The sequence below is a fragment of the Falco biarmicus genome, chromosome 5 (assembly GCF_023638135.1).
Source record: "Falco biarmicus isolate bFalBia1 chromosome 5, bFalBia1.pri, whole genome shotgun sequence".
In the NCBI taxonomy this organism is placed as follows: Eukaryota; Metazoa; Chordata; class Aves; order Falconiformes; family Falconidae; genus Falco; species Falco biarmicus.
Genome location: NC_079292.1, coordinates 25,371,615 through 25,389,911, shown reverse-complemented (window position 1 = coordinate 25,389,911; position 18,297 = coordinate 25,371,615). Strand labels below are relative to the sequence as shown.

At 37.8% G+C, this 18,297-nt stretch overlaps 1 protein-coding gene across 1 annotated transcript in view; it reads right to left on the bottom strand.

Annotated features, from left to right (window-relative positions):
* Positions 1-2,012: 2,012 nt before the first annotated feature.
* SEMA3A (semaphorin 3A) overlaps positions 2,013-18,297 on the bottom strand; it is a 170,140-nt gene continuing 153,855 nt past the window's right edge. The window contains exons 14-17 of the mRNA XM_056341639.1: positions 15,618-15,775; positions 11,432-11,499; positions 5,163-5,305; positions 2,013-3,587 (exon numbers count right to left, since the gene is read on the bottom strand). Of these exons, the coding sequence (XP_056197614.1) occupies positions 3,132-3,587; positions 5,163-5,305; positions 11,432-11,499; positions 15,618-15,775 (825 nt within the window). The 3' untranslated portion in view covers positions 2,013-3,131. The remainder of the gene's footprint in view (positions 3,588-5,162; positions 5,306-11,431; positions 11,500-15,617; positions 15,776-18,297) is intronic.

Sequence of the window (18,297 nt, the reverse complement as noted above, 5' to 3'; positions counted from 1 at the left end):
AGGTTTTTACTTACTTTTTTTAAAGTCTGTAACTAGAGGTTTAGAGGGTTTTGGTGATTTGCAGAAATACCTTTTTTACCTTTATCTTCAAACCTTATGTTGTTTTAAACAATAATGACACAAATAGGGGTATGAATTTTACTGAAGCTGTAGGGCATCTTGCTACACATGAATTCGTTAAGGACTATGATCTTCAGAAAAAGTTCATTTCACATCAGGATTAAATGGTGGTTTAACTTGACCATAATAAGAACCTGAAAATCAAAAATTTCCACTGCTGGCTTGATCTTCTGCCCTCTTATTTATATAAGCACATACAAAGACACAAACAAGACTACTCATATCAGTGAGGATTAGATTGATGTTTGTAAGATCTGATCATATCAATCATCCAATTAGACTGCCAGGTCATGGTGAAAACATTGCAACTTCTAGAATTTTGCTCCCACAGATTATCTTTCCCTGTATAGAAAAACATATCTCATCTCCTGACAATTTTTTTCTTCTTCAGGGGTGTTGAGACATTGGTTCTGATTGGATTTTTTGCAGCAAGTTGCTATAGAACCAGTTGCTATGAGCGTGGTAGAGAAAAAAGAAGTTAGACAGCAATTGCATTAATATGTGAAAAAGGAAACAAAGTCATTTAGGGTTTGTTGAAATCAACCTGTATTTTTCCCACTGATTTGTCTGAGGTTCATTTTAAAACTGTCTCCTTTTGTAACAAAGAGGATTCTAATGACTCGGTGGTACACAATAGCCCTACACAAAAGGCTAAAAAGTGTTCTGTGATTACAATTAAATAATTCAGCTGACAACAATGCTCAGAAGTTAATCATAAGCTGAGCTAAAAAAATTAATACTTCTGTGCAGGAAAGCACATAGCTTGAACCTATGTTTTAATTCACCCCCATTCAGCACATCTTGAAAACAAGGGAATTTAATGGCGTATTGAGGTTCACAGGAACCAAATTAAATGTAAGAGAGACTTAAGGTTGCTTTAAAACTGAATTCCCCAGTGCTTTCCTAAATCATGGCCTTTACAGGCTTGTCCTGGTCTGTTCAATGAATATTTTGCTAAAGAATTAAATGACAAAAAATCTTGCAAGTTCATCCCCTGCAAAAGATACAAGGGGGACTGAAGTGACTAGGCTGTTAGTGAAAATCCAATTGCTACAGAGGCAAGAAACCAAGGCTTCACCAATCAGGAGAATACTTGAATTAGTGAGTGGCAAGGAGACTGGGACGTATTGTGAGAGAAGCTGTCACAGCACTTGTGTTTACCATATCTGATAAGCTGATAGTGTGGCGACTGATAAATTAAATAATCTGGAATGAATAACAATGAAACAGATCAGTCATCAATACAGACACACGTTTATATAAAAGCTCCTTTAGCAAACTAAGGACTTTGTTCTAGTAATTTTCCCCACAATGACATTACTTGAAACTATGTCATTTACGGACTCTACCAAGATAAAATATAGGAAGCTGGAGGAAGATGGTCTCAAAAGAACTGGACACCATAGAACTGGGGACCAAAGGCACATCTGTGCTGAGGTGAATAAATCCACTACTTATAACCCTAAACTGACACTTACGGTGCAAGTACATTGTCTGTTTTACCCTGTTGCTCTCCTGTATATAGAGTAAGACAGAAGTGCAGGACCAAATTATCTGTTAGTATAAACTAGTCTTAAGCTGAACTTCACCTATTTACTGCTGCAGCAGACTTTGCCCACAGATAAAACTGTCCCTTAGATCTTTAAACAGAGAGCTGGCTTCGAGGTTACTATTTACGTGGCCTAGTGTTGGTTCTTTGCATTTGGGTGATCTGGCCCACAGAAAGAATGGAGCACTGAGAATCAGCATTGTGGACACATTTCTACCGCTGAGCTGGGAACAAAACTCCTTAAACTGAATGTGAGCTTTGCTCATGGATATATGACAGTCTATGAGCCACAGTATTTAAATATTAGCATTCACGATATTTACGAACCAAGAAAGCAAGAGTGTAATTAGTAGAGGGTATTTTAATGCTATTTGTTGGTTTTTTTTAATTAAAAAAGAAAATATACAACTGAAAATCAATGCTCTCCTCTTCATTGGTTCAATCTATAGCAAGGTATTATACAAGTTGAATCGTTTCAAATACCATACTTAGAAAAAAAGAATGCAGAAGACTTCCATGCTGTACAGTGACTTTCATGTTAAAATAGCTTAGTTTTAAAATTATTTTGAAGTTACATGTCATATAGATTACTGAGAGGGGAGGAGGGTAACTGCAGTGTGACTAACTCCCCTGGAAGATTTTCCAAACAAAAGAGTAAAGCAGCTCATAATTGGAAGTTGTCTTCTTTTCCTCTAAACCAATAATTAGAAAGTACAATATTTCTAAGACAAAAAGTCTAATCTATTTTAGAAAAGAGCTAATGTTTGCTGCATATTTTTCATGGTACATTTAAATTATAGTTTTAATAAAATACATCTTTAGATCAAAGCTGAAAGAAGTCATCAGTAGTAGGCCAGTGTACTCCACATTTTTCATTCTTCCAAATGATGGATGGCTTATGTTGTTCAGATTTCCACAAAAAAATCTCATTCCATATTGTTTTTCCTCTTCTAGTACATATAAACAGGAGAACTGGTAGACAAAACAAGAACAAAATCCTTGTGTCCAATCACGTGTTTTAACTTTCATCAGCTTAATGAGTTCATGCAGTTTTATATATAAGTCTAAAAATGGTAGTGCTGCTGATGAAAGGTGGGATTTGTTTTTCTTTTCTTTAAGATGACAGCATGAAATACAGCATTTCATCTATATCTCAGGCAAAAGAGAAAGGAAAACTTGCCTGCTGAACACTTGCAGAACTTTCTGAGCAGTAAGCTACATCCGGACGAGTTATCATCCTTGAAACTCTGGTCTTTCTGGTCTTAGAATCAGAGCAGAGAGGAAGGACTTACTAGGAAAGTTAGAAATGGATTTTATTTAAACCTGGTGGAAATTGCTTGAACTTTCCACTCTTGTAAACATCCACATAATGCCATGAAAAGGTTCATGAATATTGCATTTTTTTCCAGTTATCTGTCTATACAAGTTTCTACTTGGATGAGGTTCCTAGAGGTAATGTAGCTCAGACACTCCGTGGTGCCCTCTCAAATTCATGGGTCCTCCTGTTCCTACCTTTTTTATTCTCTTGTAGGTGCTTCCACTTATTTGTATTCACCTGCGCATTGGCAGGCCTTTGCCGGCGTTGTTTGCGGTCTCTTTTCCAAACCTGCTCACAGAACTCATCCATTGTGTTGAGATTGGGGTGATTGATTAACTGCATGAAGTCTCTATACCAGATCTTTTGACTGGGGGTCATGCTGTTAGTAGCATCCTTCGTCTTGGAGGCATCACCATCTTCTTCTTTATGGAGCAGCTCTTCCAGGTGATCAGTATCAATTACTTCCAGGGTCACTTTAAGCAAAGTTTGCATGAAGCCATGCTCCACAGCATGACAAAAATAAATACCAGAGTCTCTCCGTTGAAGACTTCGTAGCAATAGGCCCTGTTCTGTCCGGATCATGCGATCATCCACTTTTATCTGTATTGGAAAAAAGCGGTAATTTCAATAGTTATCTTTCATATATATGCAACATTATCCTCTAGCCATACCAGTTCCTTAGTAGAAGTCCTTTCAGCTGGTAAAACTTGTCCAAAAATCCCCAAAACCATGTGAACGGAAAATGCTTTGACAGTCATCTGTAGTTATGAAAGGCTCAAATACTCTGGAAAAACTAATGATGTACTGCAAAGAGTTTGGGGGAATTAAGAATTCACTCCTTAGTCCCTACTACTGCTGAACAAAGATCTGCATCACCTCTGTCAGATGGACTTGCTGGTAGGATGACAGAAAATGCAAGCATATAATCAGCAGAGTCAATGTGGGTGCATTCAGCTATATTACTGAGGTTACATTTACTTTTAGTCAAACACAGATATATTTGTGGGAAAGGTTCTCTGTCTTCCTATTGTTCCTTAATACAGAAGCCCTTACGTATAGAAGTGGGTTCTGCATAAGCGGAGAATTTACCAAGAAACAAAAAGGATTAAATCCCAGAATTTTAATATTCAAAAGCAGATGTCCAAAATACTGTATTTTTCTGAATTAATTAATATCTAGAATAGGATTTAATTCTTTGAATGCACGTCACTGCAGACAGAAAAGGGCAGAAACCTGTATACTGCTCTCTCCACCTAAAATAAAGGCTAAATAAAGTGCTACTTTTGCAAATAAAGCAAACAGCAAAAATATCTAAAGCTGCTAATGAAACTAAGTATTTACTACATGTCTTTAAAAAAAACCCAAACCTTCAGAATAGTTTGGGTATATTTACAAATGCTTCAATGCAACAAGCAAGTTTTTGTTTCCTAGCTTGATCTCCCTAGCTAGCAGAGTAGATTATTCTCTTAAGATACATGTGACCAAGCTTGACAGTAACATGACTTGAGAACCTGGGTGAGTAATAACATGAGAATGTTGGTGACAAGAGAAGGAGAAAAATAAAGTATTAGCTTAGTGTAAAGCAAGGCCGGGGGGAGGGGAGGAAGTCAGCATTTTTGCCTCTATGAATATTGCTTCTGCCGAAAACAATGTACAAGTTTTCATACCCTTGTGTCTGCTACAGTCCCCAGTTCTTCATTCTGTCTCTGCCTTGGCTGCAGTAAAGCCTTAGAGCATGCAGTACCTAAGGAGCGCTCCTGTTAGGCTGTTTCAGTCAAACAGAATAATTAAATTAATGCAGTTTGACCTTTTCTCACAGGCAGTTTTAAGGTCTTTATAATATTTAAGTTCATATAATCCTTGCACGATTCTTTAGGTGGCGCTTAGATAGCATGCTAACTTTTTGTATTTCTGAGATATCTAATGGAATCCCAGTGTGTTTTGCTGGGTGTCTAACCAAGGAGAGGATATGAAGGTTTTCTGATGTAACAGTCTGTAAAATGTATTAGAGACCTTACGGGATTTTACGGTGATAAAAGTAAGAATATGGTGAAGAACAATAGAAATCAAAAGATTCCAGCGAAATTCTGCTAAACTAAAATACAGCTGAACATTATTTTGGGAAGTGTATCCTCATAGAGATGACTAGTTGCAGCTCTATTTTTTCTAGTGTACCTCTTCTTTGCGGTCATCATTTTGCTTCTGGAACTGCCAGTAGACTACAGCACGCTGAGATTTTGGACTGCACTCAAGAAAAGTGCTGCTATTCTCTACTCCATAGATAATCTTTTCCTCCAGGGTCTGACCACTTAGGTTCTCTGTAAAGCAAGGGGAAAAAAAAAAAGAAAAAGAAAAAAAGAAATAAATTTACCTGGAAAGAAAAAATTTAATTGATAAGTGAATTTGTTTGTTTAGAAATCGGGCTCCCTTAAGGTGTTAAAAGAAAAAAAACCTTTTAAAAATTTTTCCACATATCAGTATGTCATTTGGAAAATCTCCATCAACATCTCTATCTTTGCAAGGATCCCTGGTATGTTATTGGTTTATTTTTAATTTTTATTACTTTTGTATTTTCAATCTTAACAGCTGTTAACATCTCAATATGTGAAGTTAATGAATTTCCTTTTGAAATTTTGTGCAAACCTCATTATTATTCATCAAGGAAAACATCTAGGACATGACAAGAATTTTTAACAGCAAACTGTATGTAGTGAGAAAACTCATGGTGTGCTTGCAGAATGTTTGTAATGATGCCTCCTGGGCTCTATGATCATAACACTTAGAGCAAAGTAATAAAACATGAGGCTATTTAACAGTAGTATAATGTGTTTAGATTATATGGCACTGCAGTTTGCTGAAGCTGTTAATGACCAGGAATAATGTTTTTGAGGAAACGATCTTCAATTAATCATTTCCTCTTATACTGGCATAATTTATGGAAATGTAATGAGGTTAATAAAGCAGACATTATGGGAGGGGAAAAAGAAAGTTAAATAAATTACTTCCTTTTGTAACAACAATGTTTCAAGTTATTCATCAACCTGCTGGAAATATCACACAGCTATAGGACTTATGTGGCATTTGATTCTTCCCCAATACCACAGAGGCTGTAAGGCATCGTATGTCAACTCTCCACCTTAGCTCTTTAAAATGCTGTTATGGACTTAAGTGGCAACAGTACAATAATCCTGGAGAGTAGATGGGAAGGAAGGGGTTGGTAAGCTATTTAACACTGTGCTGATCTCATGGGAGTCCTGCCTCTTTGCCGTTATTTGTCATTCTTTTCATTTTCCACTTTTGATCATTAGCATTGGAAATCTTTAAGGAACTTCTTTGGGTATGTTTTAATATGAAAATGGTGTCTAACCAAGTCCTCTCGGAGAAATCCTTTGTCAAGTTTTGTTTGCTTTCACTGTGCCTTTCCCACATTGGCCATGTTGTTTAGCAAACGCAGGCTGTTTGCTAGACAACTGAGCCAAAGGTAAAAACAAAATCTAGCTCCTGGTTTGTGTTGATACAGCAATCATATGCCTTTCCATAATGACTTGCAGCCCTGAGAGAGGATGAGAGATGGGATGGGGGACAGAACAGGAACTGGTGCTTGCCCAGTTCTCAGTAAGGAAACATCAAGTGGCCTATTCACACTGAACAAACAGCTGTCCTCTGCTGGATTGCAAACCTTTCGAGCAAGTATGTGGGGTGCGATATAAACAACTAAGTGAAACAACTTTTATGACATCTCTCACAAACCACATCCCTATGAAGAATGTCAGTGCACCTTTGGGCCAGGAAGACGGAGAGCGATGGAGGACCAAATTAGAGAGCAAAGCAGCAGGAGAAGGGTAAGGCAGCTGGAGGAGAATGTAGCCAAGAGTACCAATGGTAAGGTCTGAGATGGAGCATGGGTGAATTTGTGTCAGTGAAACAAAGGAACTGGAAGTATGTGAGGAGATTAACTGAATAAAACTAAAAGTGGTACAATAAAGACTGGAAATGGAAATGCATGGCTCATAACTCGTGGGTCCAGATTCAATGTTGTGAATGGCTGACTGATGTCCTGACTTTTCTGCTTCAAGTTAGGTACCCTAATTTAAGACCAGAATTCACATGACTGAGTGGTCAGCCAAAGATCTTCACAGTCCATGAGAGGCAGTTTGATATCTAAACTGGGACCCACAACACACAGCACATGTAGGGCTGCAGCATAAGACAGTCAGTAGGAAATGTCCCCTTTTATAGCCTGGGACATATACATTACTGCTCCAGCAATGTGTTTCTGTGAAACAGAGATTTACAAGCTTCCATAATAAAGGATGGAAACACAAGAGATTTCACCTTAGGATGCATGCTCTGTTTCAATTCCTCTCTCCTGGGCTCCATGTATTATGGTTGCAGAATGGCCCAACTTCAAGAAAAGCAATCTGATAGTTTGGGTGTTTGTATTGGAAATAGAGTTACCAAGTCAATCTCCTAAGCCTAAGTGGACTTTAAGTCCTCTTCTCTCACATCCTAAATAGCTGATTTAACCAGGAGGTTACACACTAGGTGGCTTGCAGCACCACTTGACTATAGTTTCCTGAATACAGCATAGTCCAAGTGAATTATCCAGGAGCAGAACACATGTAACACTGGTCTTATTAGACCCAAGAAGACAGTCTTCTAGATCCTAAATATCAGTACAAAAGACAGAAGTGGGTATATTTCTTTGACAAAGGTCCTACCACCCATGAGCAGTAGCAGAGTACACAGAGAAGTTTCCACTGGAAAACTTTGGTACCTAGGATAACCTTAGTATCTTAATAAGCTAGTTACAAGTTCTCATGGAAGTTACCTTGAAGGCAAGTGCTCTGATGCCATTTCAAATTTCTGAGTGTTTTCTCAGATCTGGTCCACAGCATTCTAGCATGTTAGAGGCCACCATGCACCTTAGATGGCAGAAGTCCCCTTTAAATTTCCTCACAACTCCAGAAAATACGGTATGGGTGACAGTCATGCAATGAGAGAGGAAGGATTTAAGAGATCCTTCAAATTCAATTTTCACAATTTAAGGGAGCAGAAGGCAGGTCCAGACATGTCTATAAAGTTCATGTAATATTGAGCACATGGAGTGCAAGAAAGTAAGCAGAGTGATAGAATAATCACAGGATCAGAGAGCAGCTCTGGGACTGAGGGAGAAGCTGAAGAGACCAGAAGGAAGAATGAAAGTCTGGGAAGTTCAGAAAAGCAGCTGGAGGAATTAGAAAACTATAGAAGTCATGAAGCTGGTTATGAAATTCAACCCAAAATCCTGTCTGAGAGCTGTAATTCCCAAAATGAATCCAACAGCAGTATCAGTTTACTGCACTGATAAATATCCTTTAAATACATCATTTCTGACATAACTGAAAAAGTATGAAAGGCTAAGTACTTATACCAAGATTGCTTTGCAGATGAAAGAATCTCACTATACATTTAAATTCAGAGTAATTCCTTGAGCTTTCCCTGGGATAAATCACCTAAAAAAAAAGACGCCTCTTCTTTGACAAATTCTTCAAAAAAAAGAACTCTTAATTTCTTGGCAGCGCTAGTACCTTAACCTTAAGAAAACCCAAACAACAACTTGTTCTTTAGCTGACACAAAGGTGGCCATGCTTTTAGATTTAACTATTAATGTCTGTCCACACACCTGACCAACTAAGGATACTCAGCTCCCTCTAATGTTGTTGTGCAGTCATTTTATACTACTTCCTTAGACATTTGCACAAAAGGGCAACTGAAAGAGCTACCTAAACCTTACTAAAAGCATTATTGTTTCAGACTGATATCAAAGTAGGTTTCTGTAATGTCTTTAAACGTGAGATATATGTTAAGAGCTCGTTCTTTTTTCTTCTTTCTGTTGGTTAACATAAAGAATCAACTAACAGTTACTGCAAAGGAATGTGTAGACAAGTAGTAAATGATTGCTTATTTTTGGCTACAGGCAAACCCAATTCTTCATCTGTTGTCCAGGAAACTGCTAGTCATAACGAAGGAAAAAATTCAGCATAAGTTGTCATAGGAAGTTTATGGGCCATTACAATGAACGATCATGCACAAATGACAAGCAAATATAGGAAAATTTTATAGATTTACAACTCAGAATTAATGAGAGAAAATTTCACTCAAGAACAATCTAAGACATTCATTAAGTATTTTGACAGTGGATCCTTCATATCTAGGACCTAGAACTGCATTCCCTCAGTATTATTTGTAAGTTACTGATTCTTCTAATCACATTGCCTTCATTTCACTGTTACATAAAATTATCACTGGTATCTTATTTCATATTTGTTCTGCTCATTTTGACAAAGCTGTATCAAAGCTCCTTATGATCAGGTGTACCATATAACAGCTTTTTCCTGACCTTGAGTTCTCATGACTGTTGTCATGAAAAAACTGTGTGGGATTACTCTCTTTCTTTTGAACATAAGTTATTTTTTCAGACAAACATGTTGACCAAATATGGAAGATATAAAACCCAAAGTGTTTTCATAGAATCATTTCGATTGGAAAAGATCTTTGAGATCACTAAGCCCAACCCTTAACACGGCACTGCCAAGTCCATCACTAAACCATGTCCCTAAGCGCCGCATCTACGTGTTCTTTAAACACCTCCAAGGGATGGTGACTCCACCACCTTCCCGGGCAGCCTGGTCAAATGCTTGACCACCCTTTACAATAAAGAAATTTTTCTTAATGTCCCATCTGAACCTCCCCTGGTGCGATGTGAGGCCGGTTCCCCGTGTCCTGGCGCTTGTTCCCTGGGAGCAGAGACTGACCCCCCCTGCCTACAGCCCCTACCAGGCAGCTGTAGGGAGCCATCAGGTGCCCCTGAGCCCTCGCTTCTCCAGGCTGGCCTCCTCCCCAGCCCCCTGCCCGGCTCTGGACATGCTCCAGCACCTCAGTGTCCCTCTTGTAGTCAGGGGCCCAAAACCAAACACAGTATTAGAGGTGTGACCTTACCAGTGCTAAGCACAGGGGGAAATTTTGAAATACTTTTCTTGTCTATGAAGATAAAGAACATGCCTACAGTAGTATAAGGCACAGCGAGGGAAGGCAAGAGAATGTTAAAAACAGTGGACATGTGGTAGCCCAGATCATCATTTTACTCATGAGGAAAACTCCAGACAGTAAAAATGTAAAGGTAAGACATTCTTCTGCTGTTAAAAATAATTCACGTTTAGTGCCTGGTGAAATTTTCCTATTGGGGAACTGAAAATGTCATCTCAGCCCCAATATACACATTGTCTCATCTGCACTGTATACGTGTTACTAGTTATCATGCAACTGGAGATTTGTGAACTTTCTGCAAGTCCATAGCTGAAATCTAAATGAGTTGTACATTTGTGAATTCTCAAAATGTGACAACTGCATATTAATCACTCTATTCATACACTTTTCCAAACCCTTTTCCCCTCTGAGTAACTTGGCCTGAGTCTGACAACCAAGAAATAAAAAGAAAAAGCTACAGTAATGTTAGCTATGTGTTCTAAATGATTAGAAGGAAGATAGAGAAAACTATTACTGAAATGCAGTAGTGGTGAATTATAGCTGACACAAAAGTACAAGTTTGAACTATTTATCATTCTTGCTATTTCAGGGACTGGAAAGACATGAGGGTTGTGAGGTATCTCTGTTTTCAGCCACCTTTTCTTTATTTTGCTCAGAAATCTGTCCAGTGGTTTAACTGTTACTATAGGTGTACCATAAACATGAGTAATCATTTTTTTCCAGCAGAGGGAAGTATTGCCTAAGTGTTCACTTAACTTACAGCAAAACGGACATTTTTCATTTTCTGAGTGAAGATGTTCAGTATAGCTTGGCAACAAAATAGTAATTGTGAGAAGTTTATCAGCCAAACAATTAGAGAAAGGGAGATCTGATCAATACACTGTAAAAATGAAACAACCAACAAAAACAAAACCAAAGATGTCAAAGGAAACTGATGCTGAAAGCACACGGGACAGGCCTACTGCAAGGATCATTCTGATCTTAAGGGCTGCTAGTGTGGCTCCTACAACAAAGACCATCCCATTAGCCAAGGAGGTTATGTGTTTGATTATCATCCTATGCAGACTATATGAAGCAATAGGTACATACTTCTTCCTGTTCTAAAGGAGATATGACTCGTTTCTGACATAATATGCCTAGCCTGATGGTATTATCAGGTAAGTGAAGCAGAAGAATTAAAATGCTTAAAACTGGTAACTTGAGGAAAAAGAAAACAACAAAATACCCTAGTCTTTAGTGTCTGATCCAGGCCATTGTAAGCAATCTAAATTGGGATAATGATATATTATATTCATCTTTCACAGATGTTCAAGACAATTTCACCAACAAATCATTCACATGCTTCCTACTCTACTCATGCGCACTCTGTAAATTACATACAAATTAGTTGTACTTGAGTCATACCCATAACTCACCATGATGCTGCAGGTCTGAGCAGTGGGTAAGCGGGTCTCCATTTCGTATGTCTTGTCGTCTAGTACGTCTGCAAATATATTGGAAAACCATCAGTGACCTTCTCAGTGTTCAGCATTTACATTTGCCATGACAGAAGAGCAATAAATGGAACATATACAGAACTCCATAAGCCACAAGTGCCCCTAAACAACACTTGGAAGGAAATCATATTGCTGCCGCTATATTCTATGCATTATCACAGTTTGTAGAATCAGCCTTTACTCTTACAGGTAAAGTCTTCAGAAACTCGTAAATACGTATGTCTGGCACTGAACCTTTGAAGTTTATTTTAACTGTGCTGGCCATATTGATCACAGACAAATTCATTATTTGACTCGTAGATACAGGGACTGCGAAGGGATCAAAGTATACACAGTAGAGTTTAACACGCATCAAAAACATGAAGAAGCAACAGCTTTTTTGCAAGTACAGAATACTTTAAGTATCATGGCATCTTTTAGATAAATGAAATGTTAGGACGGCTGGCTGGTTTTGAAAGAATGTAAAAAAGCTGTATTTTCTACAAAATCAAAATTAAAATACATAATGATTTCAGCTGCTACAGATCTCATCAATATGTTTCTTATAAAACATTTTCCAAACCTGTTGTAAGTGTCTTTGTCTTTAGAATAAACATTTTGAAATATCATTTACTCCATCCTTTGAAGCTTGAGCCTCGGTTCTAGCTTTTATTGCATGTCCATTTAACATAGCATATTCTTTCCCCAGTTTTATTTCCACTGGCTCTTTTGGAAAAGATATTGATCTATGCAAAAAAAAATTGTTGTATTTTACAGAAGAAAGCTTTTTAATACAGTTTTATTTTGCATTTGTTGTTCTCTCTTTGTCTGCTCCTATTTTTATTCAAATGGCTGTGACACAAAATTCAACTGAGCCAGAGAAAAGTCTTTCATGTAAAAAAAAAAAAAAAAGAAAAAAGAAAAAAAGAAGAAGGCAAACAAAGATGTGTTTCAAGTGTGAGCACTTTACTTTAGGAATTGGAGAAAGCCTGAGGGCTTGCAAAATTAGAGGAGAACAAAGAGGATTAGGCTGCTGAACAATGCTGTGATTTCAGATTATGGCATCCAGCAACGGATATGCAAAAGTCAAGTAGCCTTGTAAAAAGCACTGTTGGTCACTCCCTTGTGACAACAGCCCACATTTTTTAAAAGCCATTGTTCTGCAGCACAGAGCCCATCTCTCTTCTGTTCACTAGCCTTATTAGCAGGCTCTCGCTAACAGCCCAGCATCAGCACACACTAAAGAGTTCTCACAGAGGCACCATCAGCTGCACAGCTGACTCCTCTTGCCTGAAATATTTTAACCATATTTTTTTCCATTGAAAGCTGCTGAAATATTAAACCTGAAGTTAGTTATGTGAAATATGGCAACAGGTCTTTTTTCTTTAGGAAAACCCCAAAACCTCATTATGTGCATTTCTTTATATTTTTCTGAATAAAGTTTTCTTTAAATTAATGAATTAGAACATCTTAGCATGTCTTAGTAAGAAGGAATCTTCTGTTGATTGATATATGATTCAAAAAAAAGTATTAATCCTGATTTCAGATATCATCTTCATAGTACTCATTGCCAATGAATAAAAAAATACACCCAAGACATAAAGAACCATAAAATTTTGTTACTCCTTCCTAAGTTTTGAAATGCAGCATATTTATATGATACTATTTGTAGAAAAGAAGCCTGTGGTAAGACTCATATTACTGTCAATGGAGTTTGGATATAATGTTTAGTTAGAATCTCAGGAAAATGTCGCACATATCACCATTGTATCAACATGATGATTTATGAAATATGAACCAGAACACATCTGCATGGGGTAAAGTTAAGTGGTCACACTACGGGAGCTCTGAACTGTCATTTAGACTTGTAAAATACACAAAGAAAAGTAAATTAAATTCATGGCTCATAAAAGCTTTTTTTTTAAAAAAAAGAAGAAAAAACCCCCTAAAACAAAATAAAAAAAAACAACGCCCAAAACCAGCGATTAGCAAAGCATCTGTGCAATTGCCTCAGGACTCAACTTTCCCAATATTTCTGGAGCCTAAATGTTGACATTTAAGCTGTTTCCAGCAACGTTGATTTTGCCATAGATGCATTCAAAGCTGGCTTGAGACAGTGGGTACAGCAGGTACCAGGTGAGCAGAGGATGCTCTCCCCCAGTAACAGACCTTTGTTTTGCTGCTGCTGCTGCTAAGGGGAAAATGTGGGGAAGGAGGGGGTGGGGGGCACTGGCTGTTTCCAAATGCCTTGTCAGGATCCCAGCCTCCCAGGACTGACTTCTTTCATAGTGGCCTCAAGAAGAGTAAATTCTACACCCCAAGGCTTTTCCATAGCTATGCAACCTAGTTTAGCCCCAGTAACCCTGCCCCTTAATCCCTGGAAGGAGAGGTCTCAGTCCTTTTACCCCTGATGGCAGCAGTGAGCTTGGTCTGCTGCTTAATAAATTAGAGAGACAGATAAGGAAGAGGTAAAAGAACCTATTTCTTCTATCAGTGTAAGCAAATGAAAGGATGATATGCTCTGTGGGTCTGGAGATGGGCTGGGGGTAAGAATGGGTGCTAGGGAATGCTGAGAAAGGGTGACATTCAGGGGCAAAGATTAGTGGGAAGGTAGCAGAGAAGAGTGATTCAGCAATTCCTGAGCGATTCCTCCTGCGACTCAGAGGCAGTACTCACCCACACTGACTTCTAACCCTTAAAACTTTTAGATAAATCAATCTCTTGGACTGCCCTTGAAAACCTCAGTTTCCTCGCTTTCCTCCTCCTCCTACACAGAAACTGCCACACTCCCAGCACAAATTTGAATTTGGCCCATGCAGCTGAGAAAATTTAACCTGCTCTTCTTTTGGGATGGGTTCAGTTTCTCTTTTTTAAAAAAAACTTTTTTTTGAAGAATATCACAAAAAGCTTGCCTCAGATTAACACTGTTTCCAGTACAGAAATAGAACCTTATGTTCCATAAGCAGCTTTTTCTTTTGTCATCAGTATTTGTTTAGGATACATTGTAATGCAAACCTTGAAATTTTAATCCCCTCCATCCAAAAAGTCTGTGACACAACTGCCACCCACCATTAACCACATTTCATCTCCTGCAACAACCCATCCAGATCTGGAATTTGGAGTCCAGACATTCTCAACTGAGTTTTTGCTACCAGCAATTTTATGTGTATAACCCTTTAGGTATATAAACCCTTGGATTCCTTGTTTCTTCCTAAGTGCAAGATGTTTGGCATATTTGATTTAATGTGAGCACTTTTTAATCATTTCATTCAAATTATCATGGGAATCTCAACATTACATGTTGAGAACACGTCTGTTCTTATTTGCAGGTGACTATTCAGTTATTCCTAATTTCTACCTCAGTATCTAAGAGCTGTTCAGTAACTAGCTTACATACTTTAGGAGAAATACTTTCAGAGATAAAGGCAGGCAAATAAAATATTATTTTAAGTCTTCAGGCAATGAGGACTTGTAAATTTTTTATAAAAATAATGTACATTTTTTATAAAAATAATTTTTTTAACTTGCCAAGCCTGTTTTCCCTTAACCTTTGCATTGCAAAGCCTTTAGCATCAGTGCAGAGTGCTTGGAAAAGATTGGTTTTTTTGATCTAGTACACTTAGACACATATCAGCACATACAAGTTATACTTTTGAATAATAACAATAATGCTATATATCACTAAAAAATATATTTCCATTTATGTCCAAACACTTTATAACATAAATATTTCCTTTGACTTAGAATTCATAAAAATGCAGGATAATTTACTTGGGCAAGTAATTATTTTATTTTAATATCAAGCCCCCTCCTCATGTTAGAGAAGAGGAATTTCATTTTCTTTTTGCTGTTTATTACCGAGTATAAAGTTATGAATCAATTTCAGAGACAACTCCTTTCTGAATGTTTTCTTACAACAGCTTTTTAAGCCAATCCCAGAAGCAGAGTGTTCCCTTTAAATCATCAGGACTTCATATTGCTTGTAACTCCCAGAATTATGTTTTCTTTGGAAGAGGAAGGGCTCCAGTTTACCATCCCATGAAAAATTTCCAAAGCCCTCTGGTCATATTGAGACCATCAGTTAAAACAAATAGCAAACCATGCAGACATCTGAAACTGTCCCTACCTCTTAGCAGTGGGGAAGTAACGTGAGCAAGATGAACCATCCCAGGCACAGTAAGGGTCTCTCGCAAGGCAACACTCAGCACATGCTTTTCCATACACATCACAGCGGTGTAAAGGAAGCTGTGAAACCCCAGTGGCTGAGCCAATGTAGAGCTGTTGCTGTTATGAAAGTTAAAAAGATAAAATTAAAAAAAAAAAAAAAAAAAGCAAATTACAAATACAATAAAGGATCACAATCCTGGTATACATTAAAGGAATGAGAAGATAATTGTCCTCAGGATAAAAAAACAAGCCAAAACAAATAGGAAAAACTTTGATTTTTGTATGAGGCTCTCAGTGGCTTCCCTAAACAGTAAGAAAAATTAAAGTACTCTTCCATTCTTTTCTTTTTTATTCAGGTCCCTGCACTGGGAAAACACTATAATCAGTGAAACAACACAATGGAGACTATGCTTTAGAAAGAAATTCTAAAATTTAAAGAAAAAGAAAACCAACGTTAAAGTAAATTTCTTATATATGACCTTGATTTGTGTATGTATGTGGGCAAACCTAAAGCAAATTATTTCAGACTGATTATAAGGTATTTCAGCTTGGAAGCCCTGTCCCACACACATTTCTTTGCACGACTGATAATTCTGATGCTTCATACTCTTTTCTATAGGTCACATACTCTAATTGAAACATATATTTAATGAGGGAAGATGGCTTGCTTTGTTTTGGATAAAAGGCAGCATTGAGTGAAAGATGTAGTTCAAAGCAGAGAGAAGCCATGAAGTAAATAAAAAACTATGCGTACAAAATGAACTACAGCTTTGCATGGCATCACAATAGAATATCTTGTCTCTCTCAATTTCCTCTCTGATATCAAATTCATGTGGTCCATTAGGGAAGCTGGTCCCCTGAGGGACATAAGGGAACTGAACTATTGATCCCACGTAAAAGTCCAAACAGAGATATTTAAGCTTCAGCACTAATTCACAAAGAAAACAAGTATGAGTGTAGTAAGCAAATACAGTTCCCTCTGAGATGCAAAACTAGGAGAAAACAAAATAAATAGATAAACAAAAAATAAATAGTATAATCCTTCTGTTTTGGAAACACTGACACTTTGCTACCAAAAGCTTAAACTTTGTTACCCAGCACCCATGGTGGAGTGATTAATGAATTTCTTTTTAAGGTCCCACTCCAAGCAGTCTCACCAAAAAACCAGAAAGTTGTATTCATTTTTCTTTCTTAGAAATCATAAAGCTGGTGTGAATAATAGGATTTCAAGAAATGTTATTAAAACTCTTCATTTCCTGCATTGTGATGTCACAGAGGCACCATTTCCAGGGAATTTGGGGACAGAAGGTGGCTGAGGTCACCTACCTACTAGAAATGATGAGCACTGGATTACCAGGAGACAGCAAACCAAAAAACACTCATAAAAGGTGTTGCATTGACTTCTTTCAGAGATAGCAGCTTGGCAGTTGATACAGACACATTAATTGTAACAGAAACATCTCTGCATTTATATAAACACCAGTATATTCCCAGGGAAAATATGACAAGGGAAATTCACTGGTAAATTGAAAACTAAGCCCTTTCTAAGCAGCTGCTTCCGTCTATTATAGTGCCATAGCTGGGTTGTAAACCCATATTCTCTGGGCAAGGATCTCTGACCACACAGAGCTCTGCACGAAGCCTTAACTGTACTCACCGGTCCCGAGCTAGGGCTGTATCCTTGAGAAGCAGATGACAGGCAGCAGACGTGATAAACTGATTCTCTCTAACTTAAGTCACTTAATCAAGTACCCTGCTTAAGGGTACATTCTGCAGTAAAATAGCAGCAATTCCAATCTTAGGTGACCTAACTATTTCTCAGGGGATGCTTTTTCTCTTTACTGATTATGGAGGCAGCAGAGGTCAAATTAGAGCTTCAGTTAAGTATCTTAAATGTCCAGATGGTATTGATCTGAGTCCTATGTAATTGTGGCATTAATATCTATATAAGCATGTAGCAACGTGTGGTGCAACTAATGTAAAAATCAACCCAGTGAATGTAGAATGCACATGGGAAAATAAAGAAGACTGGTGTAATGGTGTATGCACCTTTGTAACCAATTTCATTTTGTCAGAAATCCCTCCTGATTTCTAATAAATGTCTTTAGAAGTCTTTAGAATTAAAGAATTACCAGAAGCACATGGGGGTGTGTGTGTGTGTGTGTGGAGAATGAGGCCAAGATAGGGTTACTTACAGGTTACTTAAAGATTCTATTCCTTGTAGATAAGTTCATAAAGTTCAGTCAGTGAACTCTAGCATGTGTTTCAGGTGCTGTACAGCCTGAAGGCTGCTGCCCTGTTTGCTGCTCTTCTGATCACTGTTTTAGACACCAGCTGGTGGTCATTATTCTGGACACTAATAATACATAAACCCAGGCAGTATTAAATTCAGAAAACAGCAATAGAATGACTTGCATCAATGGTCTGACCTTACTTTGCTGTACAGTCAAACTGCCTTTTGGACAAAGAGTGTCTCCAAAGAGGATGGTAATTTAATAAATCAGGTGATTGGAGGTGGGGGAGGTGGGTAGGGGAGTTTTCTGCTAAAAATTCTTGCAGGAGTATCAGAACTCCAGAAAAGCTGAGGAGAGTAATATTTTAAGCAATTCAATGGTTTGTTTGCCTCATGATGCTGCACA